Here is a 13,570-nt window from a genome sequence, read left to right as displayed (position 1 = left end):
ACTGTTGCGACTGCCTCCTAGGTATTTAAACAAAACTGGGAATGTATTATTTGCACCAGGGGATCAGTACTGTGTTGCATAGTTACAGTAGGAGTATGGCATGGACAGAAGCATCCCATCTCTCTGTCTCACTTTACATCACTTCAAAGGGTTTATTCAACTGTACATTTGGGAACCCTTGACTTTTAAGGCAGGGGCAATACATGTAGAAACTGAATCAATACACACGAGCCAAGCCTGCAGCTTAAGTCAAACGAATGTGTGAAAATTTAATTCTAGGGCTCATAGTTTCTTAATATAGTTTGCTAATTATTGGCTGAATTTTGAAAAAAAAGGCAAAAAATTTGAAAACATTCTGTTCCTGATGGCCTGGTCCATTGCAGCCCTTTGGCAGTAGCATATCCTCAGGGCTAGGCTGCTGCACAGACATAGGACTGTGAGAGTCCAGAAATGGCTTGCTCTTTTGTTTTTTAGCACTCAGCTTTCCAAATCCCAGCCAGCATACATTGTGCACTCCCTGACAACCCAGGACTTTCTATGTTGTTAGTCAAGGTGATGCTCTCAAGAGGACAAAACACAGAAGAAAAAGTAAGAAACAAACACTAGTATCACATGGGAGGAAAATTGCTGAAATGAGAAATGGAAAGACTTGGAGGCCCACTTGATGAAGTAAAACTAAACTGGATTCAAAAGCTGATGATACGCTTGGTGGCAATGAGAGAAAAGCTGTTAATAACTCTAGAAAATACTCTCTTGGTGAATGGTCAAAATGTGAAGCAGGTGGGAATCATCATAGAATCGTTTAGGTTGGAAAAGACCTTTATGATCATCAAGTCCAATGGTAAACTTAACACTGCCAAGTCTAGCAGTACAGTTCCCATAACTGTACTTTCCCAATTTCCTTAATTTCAAATAAAATTCAGATTTTTTTATAATTCCTGTCTTTCAGGCATCTCTCCATAGTGTTCAGGACTTTTCTAGCATCTGGACTTCTTTCAGTGACATAGTTTTTAAAAACCAGGGTTTTGTAGCAACCACAGCATTCCAGATTCCTGTCAGCCAAATGCTTACAGAAAATTTATTATGTGTTTTGAGCCTGTTAGTGAACGAGAGAGATGGAGATGCAGTGGCTGGTTCAAGTACCAACCCCTTTAGCATCCCTGGCACTGACTGAAAGAGAACATCTGCTCAACCCAGTGCAGCAAAGGCCAGGAGCTGATGCCTGGCACTCCCGTAAAAGCAGTCCCTGATGTTGAAGGGAGGGAGAGAAGAGAAGCCCACTGACCCCCATGGTGGTGATGGGCAGCCCCAGGGCACTGGCCTGTCCAAGGAGGCACCTTTTCCTGTGGGAGCACATGCTCCCCAGAGGCTCCTGCTGTTGAGCAGTGACCCCTCTGTTCCCAGCTGCAAAGGTTGTGAAAGTAATGCCATTACTTACAGGAATAAATTTCAATGAGGCATATGAGGAGTAGTATTTTAATAACTATCTGTAAACTATGTGTACAAAAATTTAACATCTCATGAATTATGGGTAAGGCATTCTGTTGGTCTACCAGGAGGTTAAAGATTCTTTGTCAAGCACAAGAGAAGATACAGGTCTGTAAGAAACTAGCCAGTTTAAAATGGTTATTGTAATAAATTTTCTTTTCTATCAATTGATGTGGGTTCAATATTTGGAAATATGGAATTGAAGAGTTCGGGGGGAGGGTATTATTTCTGCTCTTTTCTTAAAATAGTGAAATAAAAATGCAAGATAAATTGTTTTCTGAAAGCCTCTTCTGCTCCAGAAATTGCAAACTGAAAACTGAATTGCATGTTTCGCTGCCAATGAGTAAAAGTCCAAAACAATTGTCAAAAACTTCACTCTTGTTTCTGGTTCCAGAAGGTATAATCATGTGCTTTTATGTGGGAGTTGCAAGTCTGGGGAGCAAACAGAAGTGTAAGATGTTTTGTTTCTTAAAGTTGATGCCCCCTCACCGCAGTATTGAGGATACTGACTACCTTAGGGTCGGATGTTCCTTAATACCCATCTTGTCACAGCCAATATGGAAGCTGTTCGTAACATTTTAAATATGCACGCATTTTTTTTGTTTGTTTGTGAGTGAAAGCACAAAGATGTTTATATTAATCACTCCTATGAATCCCTGGGATCTCCTAGCAGTGGTCCTTCTCAGGAGACACCCATCTCATTGAGAATGTTGTTGAAAAAGACTGAGACACAGCTCTGGGCCAGAGAGAGACAGGAATGACAAAAGCTCTGTAGCATTTCCTATCATTATTTGTACAGGGAGGGATACAATCAGCTTTAGCTCAGGTCCCCAGACAGTGATCCAGTCTGCTTGCTTTCCCAGACTCCTAGTATGTTGGCACCCTCTTTCATGAGATTCTTCTGTCTTTGGTGTGAAAGTTCTGGGGTCTGTATGCTCTCATGTGCCGTGTGCTCTCAGATAGGCAGTGTGAGGCAGACACAGATAGCTATGCTCCATCTAGCCCTCCGGGAAAGCATAAATCTGTTTGTTCACAGTCGTATGCCTGCTTTCAGAATGTTAGCAGAGAGCCTGATCTTGAAGGGAGTGATAATCTGCAGAACACCCAGCTGTTGGCACAAGGCTGAGCTGGCACTGAAGGGTTATGTTTTGGTTTGCTTTTAGGATTAAACTTGAAAAATCCTGGCAGCTCCCTCTCCTATTCATTGCTAGCTATGCTGTAGATGAAAAGGACCTACAAAAATGTTGCAGGAAGAAAACAGAAAATGAGAAACTTCGAGTTAATAAGCCACTAAAAAAATTAATCTGGTTTTGGACTCCTCAATTTTATCTATATTCATCTTTTACATGTGCCCAGGACTGTTTGTGGTCCCCAGGCCAACTGGCATGGTGAAGCCCACGTCCTTACTCTTGAAGTCTCTTAGAATCAGAGGCAGCATGGCAATGTCCAAATTACTTATTGGGAATGATTCTTGGACCATGCTAATTTCCAAACCATGCCCAGAAATTATTTTGGAAGAGTGATAGTTTGCCCAGGCCAAAGCCATCACAGGCACAGTTCTAACAGTTTAATGGGCTAGACGATCGAGTTTCAGGCCTGGGAACATTCCCTGGCACTGATTAATCTACACTTCTATTGATGCAGCCATGGAAGCTTAGGCTAAATAAATACTATAATTGGAAAAAAATAGCCCTCACTAGGTAATTATTTCAATAAATTGTTAGCCTTGTTTTGTGTGTAAAGTATGGCATAAATTTCAGTCAATACAGTTCATGCTATATCTCAGTTTTCAGAAACTGGACTTACACATAAGGGAGATGGAATTTTCCCTATGTTATCCAAAATATATGTGTTTTCCAAGGAAACAAAAACTGGAGTAGAAAAATCTACTTTCCATGCCTCAGTTAAGAGCCATACAACCTCCTCCCCACAGGCATTGTATCAAATCCACTAAAGATACTGTTCAAAGAATGCTTTCCTTACACAAATAATGTATTGCAATGCTCCCACCATCAAAGAGAATGTGGGCTTTTTACTACATGCTCTTAAAGAAAGCAACCAACCATATTTGGATCAAATCTTCTCTTCCTTGGCATAAAGCCTTCCCTCTTAACCATCTGTTCATCACTCCCAGGTTCTAATACACATGCAAGAAATATATTGAAATAACTGTGCGAGAACAGGGAGAGCTACAGTTTGCTCTGTAGGGTTCAAGGCTGAGCAGTTCTCATTTGCCTGAAATTAAAGGGAATTACCAGCTGTCCACATTTTTTTTTTTTGACATCTCTGAAAGTTTTCTAAACCTAGACTAATGTCAATCTGACTGTATCTGTCCTTTATACACAAACACACTCATTCATAACTAGCTAGGAAATAATCTTTTCCAGTGTTCAGAAGGACTGAGTGAAACCCATCCATTTTTCCTTTACATCAATGAAGAAACCCAAGCACGCAACTACATTTTTTTAATACAGAATACTTCCTCTTTTTGCCAGCCTACTGGTGTTTGTGCTCTGCGTATATTAGCAGGGCTCTAACCAACAGATCTTTCCCACCTGCCCATTTCCAGTTACAGAGTTACTCAAACAAACAGAGAAGGGGGATGCATTATTTGCATTATATATGCACCAGGGCAGGTTTAGACTGGGTATTAGGAAAAATTTCTTCACCAAGAGAGTGATCAGGCATTGGAACAGGCTGCCAGGGAGGTGGTGGAGTCACCATCCCTGGAAGTATTCAAAAAACGTGTGGATATGGCACTTTGGGACATGGTTTAGTGGGCATGGTGGTGTTGGGTTGATGATTAGACTTGATCTTAAAGGTCTTTTCCAACCTTAATGATTCTGTGATTCTGTGATTTATTATATGTTAATATATTAACATTACACCTTAGTGGGAGGTATTGCATAGCTCTCTTCCAATAACAGTGGCTGAGGAAGTTCCTGGTATGAAAGCATATCAAATTAGTTAAACAGAATATTGTTTCTATATACTTTAAAGCAACTGTTAATAGATGAACTATATGTATTATATATATTATATAGATATTATATTTTATATATATATATTTGCATATATATAGTATGTAAAAGTAGCTCTGTCTTTACCAGTATTGCTATAAGCAGAAGAACCAAGTAGAACCAAGGACTGGTAGGTAGGATACACTGTAGTTATTCATACACAGTCTTCAGTGAGCCATATGAAAATAGAAAGTACTTTATGAGCAGTCTGTCAGGAATACTTTTACAGCTTTGAAGTATGTCTCATTTGCCTTTGTTATTAGAGAGGCCTATAAAATCCACTGGGTGCTAATGTGGTGTGACATACTGTTGGATAATTTTTAAACACTTTTTAATGTCTGTGTGGTGCCTTATTCATATAAACATCTTAGTAGACAGACAGACTGCAGCACCTCTGTGGCATGAAAATCTAATTCAAATGGAAACTTTTACCAATGCAACCTTTTGGCATCCCCAGTGTATCTCTGCTTAAAAGCTGCATGCTTTAGGCGTTAAGTTCTGTGGGTGTCTGGATAAAGTCAATGTTATCTAATCTTTGTTATTTTTATACACTTGATCATCACTCATTTATTTTGATTTGGGGTCGCCAAACTGACTGCACATACAAATGCATTTAGAAGAACAGACTGAATGCGGAAAGCCGGCTTTACTAGGGCAGCAGGCTTGCTTTTCAAAATTAGGTGCATGAAGAAAAGTACTCGTTTGCCATGACTGTGCATGCAAATGTATTAACTGTATTCATAGTGGTCCCTTCCATGTCACAGCTCTGACCTTTTTGCTTCACAGCAATATGAAGCGATAATAGCTGCTATGGATTAATCAGCCACCTCTCTCCGCAGGGAACAGTGCTGCTTCCAGGCACAAGCACGCTTGGATGAAAAGCATATTTCTCTTCTCCCTGAAAGACCAAACCAATAAAAGGACCAATTTATTTTTTAAGAGAAAGGAGGTGTAAAGGGTAGGAAAGCTGTGTGAGCCAAGAGATCAGGGCCAAGGTGAGGGTCTTCCTGTACTTGATGGAGGCAGATGAGACGGCTCTCTCACTGCCTTTAACAAGATACAGAAGTACCTGAGGGCAGGATCTTAGCATTCAGGGCCAGACACAGCCTCGTAGTGTGATCTGGTGGCATCACTCATCAGCAAGCTGTAGTAAGGGCATGCATGCACAGAAGGTAAGGTCAGGGAGCATCTGTCTGCAGGCGCTAAGGTATATTTGCTAAATTCATAGTCTATGATACTTTGAGAGAACTTGTTAGTGTGCTCATATCCTGAGGTAGGCTCTGATCCTATTCACAAAATCAGAGTTGCTGAGGCTGGGCAGCAGCAGTGATTGCCTAATCCAAGCCCCTCTGCTCAGCGCAGTGTCAACTAGAGCAGGTTGCTCAGAACTGTGTCCAGTTGGGCTTTGGGTATCTCCAAGAATGGAGACTCCACAACCACTTGGGAAAACCTGTTTCAGTGTTTTATCACCCATAGAGTAAGAAAGTTTCTTCTTAGGTTTGAACGGAATTTCCTGTATTTCAGTTTGTGCCTGTTTCATCTTGTCCTTTTCCTGAGCACCACTGAGAATAGTCTGGCTCCATCGTCTTTACTTCTCCCATCAGGTATTGATGCACATTCATAAATGTACACCTGAGCCTTCTCTTGGCTAGGCTGAACAGTGCCAGCTTTCTCATCTGCTTCTCATATGATCTGTTAACTATCTTAGTCCTTTTCTGCACTCACTCTAGTATGTCCATGTCTCTCTCATACTGGGGAGCCCAGCACTGGACTCAGCACTGCAGATATGTCTCACCAGTGCTGAATAGAGAGGAACAATCACCTCCCTGGACCTGCTAGTGATGCTCTTCCTAATGCAGACAAGGATACTGATGGCCATTTTTGTCACAAGGCCACAGTGCTTGCTCGTGTTTAACCTGCTGCCCACCAGGACCACCAGCTCCTTCTCTATAAGCCTGCTTTCCAGCTAGTCAGCCCACAGCCTTTTCTGGTGCATGGGATTATTCCTCCCCAGGTGCAGGATTTGGCATTGCCCCGTGCTGAACTTCTGGAGGTTCCTGTGGGCCATTTCTCTAGCCCAGGTCCCTCTGAATGATAGCACAGTCCTCTGATGTTTCAGCCGCTCCTCTCACACCTACAAGCTTGTGGAGAGTGCACTCTATCCATCATCTAGTTCAGTAATTAAGATGTTACACAATACTGTCCCTAGCAGTGACCCCTGGGGTAGACCGCTATTGAGTGGCCTCCCTCTGGACTTCATGTCACTGATCAAAACACCACAGCCCCAGCAGTTCTGCCAGCTTTCAGTCCACCTCACTGTTCATTTATATAGGCTGTACTTCATCAGCTTGTCTGTGAGAATATTATGAGAGACTGCCAAAGGCCTTAGTGAAGTGAAGATAAACAACATCCAGAAGCAGATGAGAGAGAAGCTCCACTCATCCACCAAGCTAGTCACATCCTTGTAGAAGGCTAACAGGTTGGTCAGACATGATTCCCTCTTTGTAAATCCATGTTGACTACTCCCAATCACGATCCTGTCCTTCAGATGTTTGGAAATGATTTCCAAATTTATTTGCTCCATCACCTTCCCACCAGTGTGTGGTTCCGTGGTTTATATTTCTTGACATTCTTGAAGATGGGAGTGACATTTGCTTTCTTCAAGTTCTCAGAAATCTTCCCTGAACACCATGACCTTTCAAAGACAACTGAGAGAAGGTTTGCATTGACATCATTGAGCCTCCTCAGTACTCATGGGTACTCAGGTCCCATGGAGTTGTGCGTCTCCAGTCTGTTTAAACGTTCCCTAACCTGATCCTCCTTCAGCAAGAGTAAGTCTTTCTTGCCCCAAATTTTTCCACTGGTCTCCATTGAAGACCAAGGCAAAGAAGGCATTGAGTACCTTGGCCTTTACCATGTCTTTTTAACCAGGTTGCCTGCCTCGTTCAGTAGTGTGCCCATATTTCTCCTAATCTCTCTTTTTGCTGCTAATACAGCCATAGAAGCCCTTCTTATTGCCCTTCTTGGCACTTGCTGGATTGAATCGCAGGTGGACTTTGGTTTTCTTAACCGCATCCCTGCATGCTCATATAATTTCTCTATTTTCCTCCTTGGTGACTTGCCCCTGATTGCATTTCAAGTACACTTCCTTTTTATGTATGAATTATATCAGGAACTCCTTGTTCATCCATGCAGGACTCCTGCTGCCTTTGCTTGATTTTCTGCTAGTTGGGATGAACTGTTCTTAAGTTTGGAGGAGGTGATCCTTGAACATCAACCAGCTCTCCTGGACCTTACTGCTTTCCAGGTCTGTGTCCCATGGGATTCTTCCAAGCAGGTCATTGAATAGGCCAAAGTGTCATTTCCTGAAGTCCAGGCTTGGGATCCTGCTTTTTTCCCTGCTCCCTCATTTCCAGATTCTGAACTCCACCATCTCATTATCAGGGGCAAGGCTGCCCCTGACCTTCAATTCCTGACCAATCCTTCCTTGTTTGTAGTATGACGTCCAGCAGAGCTCCTCTCCTTGTCAACTCCTTGATCACCCATGTTAGGAAATGGTTGTTAACACACTCCAGAACCCTCCTGGATTACTTGTGCCCTGCTGTGTTGTCCCTCCAGCAGATATATCGTGCATCTGCCAGATATTGGGGTAAAGTCCTTTACTACTTTGAAGTGGTAAAGTAGTTAAAGTACTCCATAAGCACCTGGGCCCATGAATGTGAGGCTTCTTCCAGTTGTCTAAAGAAGGCTCATCTACTTTTTCCTCATAAGGCAGTCTATAGCAGACACCCACCACAACGTTGCCCGTCTTACTCTGTCCTCTAATACTGACATACAAGCTCTCAGACGGCTCCTCATCTTTCCCTAGGCAGAGCTCCATGCATTCTTGCTGCTTTCTCTCATATAGAGCATCTCCCCTTTCTGCCAGCCTACGCGTCCTTCCTAAAAAGCCTGTATCCATCCGTGGCAGCACTCCAGTCCTGTGAGCTATCTCTGTGATCCCAGTGAGATCATTGCCTTATGACTGCACTCAAACCTCAAACAGTCTGTTCCGCATGCTGTGTGTGTTAGTGTACAGACACTTCAAGGAGTGCTAAGCATCCCAGAAAAGGGATGAGAACTTTCCTCATGCTGTCCTATGGGCGCTTCCTTATTCATGTGCATGCTCTTGAAGTGGGCCCCATTTAGGTCTGTTACGTTGATTATGAGATTTCTCTTGTCCACATCACCCTGTTCACGTCACTTCTCTCACTGGTCCCTTACTTCCTCACTTGATTTTGTTCCTCATCTCCCTCCCTTGTTGCTCCTAATTTAAAGTTCTTGTCACCAGTTGACTAGACTGTAGGCAAAAATGCTTCTGCCCTGATTATTCAGGTGGATCCCATCTCTTCCAAGAAGTCTTGATTGTGAAAGACGCTCTCATGGTCATAAAAGGCAAATTCCCATTGCCAACACCAGATGCACAGCTGGTTCTTGATCTGCTGGATCTGTCCAGCCCTCCTCAAGCCATTTCTCATGTCCAGCAGGATCGAGAACATCAGCTGGGCTCCATGCACTTGACCATCACCCACTTTCAGGATCTTCCAGGATCAGAGTGAAACTTGTTATTATTGTGAATAGGGTGGACAGCAGTTTTTCATTAATTTTCTCCTCATGCCAGAAAAAGCCATTTCCACTGCTCGCTCCCCTTCTCTCTCATTTCATCCCCATGCAACAGATTAAATCAAGGTTGGAGTATGATACCGTGTGAAAGAAGGGCAGCATGGCCTTTGGCTGATACTATGCTTGTTGTGCTAGAAGAGAAACTACAATCTTGTTAGTCCTCCCAAACAGATCTGTCCCTGGAAGTCATGGCTAAAGGCTAATGCTTTCCCAGGCCTATGGAAGAGTGCTGTCCTAGTTCAAGACATGGCATGCTGTTTGTGTGGTATTTGCTTCTCCTCTAGAGAAAAAGAGTCACTGTGGCATTTTTTTCTTACACTGTGTAATACAAATAAATATTTTTGGATGCAGGAAGCTAACCTTTCCCTAACCCTTGGGAGTTGGTGTCCAAACTTCGTTGGGTTTGCCAGAGTAATCAGAAAGGCAAACAAGCTGATGGATGAGCTTTATTCATTGACCTGTCTGCGTTCCTGCCTAGCTCTGCATTTTAACTGATTATGTATTTTGGGTCAGCAGATTTATACAGTTCACACTTCATTATCCAACAAGCATAGAATACTCAGAAGTGTTCTTAAGTAGTGCAGATTTTTCTGCAATTTCTGGGTTATTCCTGGATGGGTCATAAAGCTTTAAAATGCAGTGAAAGTTAATCAGCACAGATTTCTGCTAACAGCTTAAGTAGTCATTTGCTTGTAAGTTAGCATGGAAACAGAGGATAGCAACTAGTGGGTTTCCGTCTTCTGTCATGGAAGTAGTCTGACTGACATTTTGGGGAGCAGTTGAGTGCTTTTGAAGACACAGATCAGAACTAGATAAGTGGCAGAAAGTTGACAAATACTTTTTTTGCCAACATAAGTCATTCCCACACTTTGCTTTGGGATAGACGTCTGATCACAGAGGAGTCTTCAGCTGTCAAATCCTCCCTAGACAAATGTGGTCTAGTCCTGAAAATGAGGTATGCACCCTCTAGCCTTCAAAGTGGCCATTCACCAAGTTTGGAAACACACATCTTCCATCTGGCCAAGGACATTTCATTGTGTTCTTCCTTCATATCAGCTTGTGGGAACTGTTACAAGCAAAATATGAAATAGGAGCAGTGAATGCATCTTTTGCAATAAGCATAAATGGAAAATAAGGCAAAAATAAATGGTACAAATTACTTCCCTTTTATGTCTTCATTTCTTCATTATTCTTTGTTTTGCTTTTGGGGTTTGAAGTGTGTATAGTAAGTGGAATGCTTAATGTATTAGCTATTTTACTTTATTTTCACTGTTGACATTGTTGAAATCCTCTAAAAACAAAAAGTCCCATATCTTGAAGACAAATAGCAAAGTAATTCTTTGTGCTAGTTAAGAAACCATACCAGGAAAAAGAGTGACTGGATCATTCTCATAGAGCAGTGCTATTTGACATCAAGCAAGGAAGTGGTTAAATGCCAGGGGTGATGTCTTCATAACAATCAAACAAAACAAAAACTAAAAAAAAAGATACTCACATAGCTTAGTGGCAGAGTGAAGAAAAAATGTAACGCTGAGGAGAGCCATTCTGGAAAGAAAAACAACACGGCGGGGTGTGAGCCACTTACCCAAGTGTCTGCACTGGCTTCAGCTCCACACAGCTGTAAGCATCTGGCATGGGGACATGGGACATGGTGCCTTCACACTTCCTCCAGACTGAGTACTTCTTTGGCTATTTTTCTCTTTACAGGAACCCAGACCTTTGTATAACAAAAGGTGCCAGTTTTATTCAAGTGGAATAGGATTCCTATATGATGCCTACCAAACAGAGGTAAACAAACTCACCTCGTCGCGTGTTCATGTCTGCTGTGCTTTGAGGGGCTGGCGAGGAGGGAGGCAGGTGTTTGAGAGCATGTCTGTGCATGTAGGTCACGGGCTGATAGAAACCCTACTGTTTTTTCTCCCATCAGTGACTCCCCACTTGTCCAAGCCTCTGATGACTGCAAGTCAACCAGTGAGGTTTTGAGTCATCACCAGTGTCTCTGTCCAGTATATTACTCTGGGACTGGAATGATTCCTAGTCCATCTATACTGTATAATAGCTGTCTGGAACGTATTTGTCACATTGGCATCTTTCTCAAAGGAGGTTTTTGTAGACTTCAAGTGGAATAGGAAATATCTAAATGAATCCATGTGCATTGTGCAGAAGACTTCAAATCTTCTCTGTATTTATCCATCACAGGCCAAGAACATCAGCGGTTTGAATGCAGCTTTTTTATTATCTCAATGACATTAACATGGTTGGACAAGTGCTCATACCCAAATGGCTAGCCTCCTGAGAAGTCCAGATTTAGGTTCTTTTCCTATTTTTCATGTTATTATTGTAGTAAATTGGTGGGAGTGAAAGGAAAATCAAGCAGAGCAGGATTGAGAACAGCGAAACAGGGATATAACTTACAAGAAACCACATATCCTTCATCAATATTCCTCCCATGGCTAAGAAAACGTATATGCGGAATGTTACCATTAAAAATTCTAGACATCTTATCAAAGTATATTACCAGGTTAAGCAGCTAATACTCCTTAAATCTTACTGCTAGGGCACCCCATCGTTGGTTCCGGAAAATGTATGACAAAAATATTTCATTGACCTCCTTGCCTAATGACCTACCCAGACAGACTTATGATCTGTGACAAAACCCTTCCCCTTCTGAATTGTGCATGCACACTCAGACATAGACATGGTCTGAGAAATGCTTCTGGTTTTTGTAATAAGCATGTAGCTGGCATCTCACTGACCACAACTCCCCGCAGGTGACCCCAGCTTCAGGCTTCTGGCCAGACAGGTTTCCCCAGTTCTGCAGATTCTGGGAATGTCTGAAGTTGGGCCACCCAATGCTCCTTGCTCTATTCTGACAAAACCCCCACATCTTTTAAAAGTGTAGTTAGTTTGTAATAGCAATCTTGTCTGGTTGTCCGCTGATCTAGAGTCAGCATGTGCTAATTCAGAGTTAATGATCTGTGGCATCTGAACTTGGCTTTTGCTTTTCCTAAGTTAGCCAGCTAGTGAGCAGAGGACATGCTGGGCATGCCAGGCAAACACCTAACTAGGAAGGCAAATTGTTTACTGAGAGCAAGTTTCCTTTTGATTGCCATCTCTAGCATGTGAGTGGTCTCCAGCTCATGTTGTTTGCCTGTTTTGGTTCTTCTCTTTGCTCAAAGCAGAAGGAATTTTATTTTCTTTCAATTACCATAAGGTGACAACATCTCTTCAATTGGTGCTGAGGGAGTAGGCAGGCACAAACAGCCAGAACATGAAAAAGCTAAATGTCTGGTCACTGAAATGAAATAATAGGTCTTGACATGCAGAATACCCACAAATGGCCTGTTTCCACCACCCTTGCTTACACCACACAGTAAGTTGTTTATTTTCGTTTATTCACTGTTCTCCTAAAAAGGAGTGTCTTCTCTTTGCATGGTTCAAAAACACAGTGATAAAAATAGACAACTACATTAACTCCTTTGGCCAATAATATAATATGTCATGTAGCCTAGAAGTAGCTAAAAACATGTTTAAGATCTTGCCAATCTCCCTCTTTTGTACTTCTACCCTTCAACACTAAAAGGGGCAAACTGGCCTTATCAATGCTTGGAGAGGGGAAAACTACTTTTATTTCCTATCAGAAGTGGTCCCCAAAGCCATGCGTCAGAACAAACCACCTTTGTAGAAGCCCACTCCATCTTATGGAGCCCTCCAATCCCAATCATGCACATGTAATGGGAAAAGGGTATTTTATCTATGGTCCTAGGCCATTTTGACTACATACAGGGGATCAAAACCAGAGTCTTAAGTTCCACGTAGTGCAAAAGCACTAGGGTGTCCCAACAAAATGGCTGCGGTAGCAGATGCATTGGCACACCCTGTTCCAGGATTGGTTTTCGGACAGCTTTGAGAAGTAGCCAGGTGTGATGTTTCAGTCACTTCTGAGCTGGATCTTGATTAAGCCGACACAGTCGTCGATGATAGCATGCTCCTCTTTTGCAGTACATTGTAGCTCAGGCTGAGGACAGCTGCAGCTGAACGTGACTTCAGGCCAGCAAAGCCCTTATGTGAAATTCCAGTAAGTTCAAGCACAACAGAACAAGGTTGATGAAATGAGGTCCTATCTCTGGGTGAGATATTTTTGTGACAAGTGGGATATGTCTGTATCAAGCTCCACTTCCAGATTGCAACCTAGGCTGAGACTGTCCTTTTATAACCTAACTTCCATTTCAGGTTAGAAGAGTTGATTTGTATGAGACACTACTCAGAGGTACAGCCTTGTCCTGGGCAGCAAAGCAATCCCAAGGCATCATTTTAACTTCCTTTTAACTCTAGCTTTGTCACCCAACTTCCACTGCTCAAGCAAACCCTGCGAAGGACAAGTGCAGCAAGTCTGAGAC

The 13,570-nt window shown here is 42.5% G+C and overlaps 1 protein-coding gene across 1 annotated transcript in view; it reads left to right on the top strand.

Moving 5' to 3' along the window:
* The window catches only part of TMEM255B (transmembrane protein 255B), a gene marked incomplete at its 5' end in the record, with an annotated part of 75,185 nt that overhangs the window by 46,269 nt on the left and 15,346 nt on the right, over window positions 1-13,570 (top strand). The window contains one exon of the mRNA XM_082007702.1: window positions 10,878-10,958. Coding sequence (XP_081863828.1) covers window positions 10,878-10,958 — 81 coding nt within the window. The remainder of the gene's footprint in view (window positions 1-10,877; window positions 10,959-13,570) is intronic.

Source organism: Phaethon aethereus, assembly GCF_964289735.1.
Source record: "Phaethon aethereus genome assembly, chromosome: 1".
Lineage (NCBI taxonomy): Eukaryota > Metazoa > Chordata > Aves > Phaethontiformes > Phaethontidae > Phaethon > Phaethon aethereus.
The sequence above is the reverse complement of the archived record's forward strand: the minus strand, read 5'-3'. Positions and strand labels throughout refer to the sequence as shown.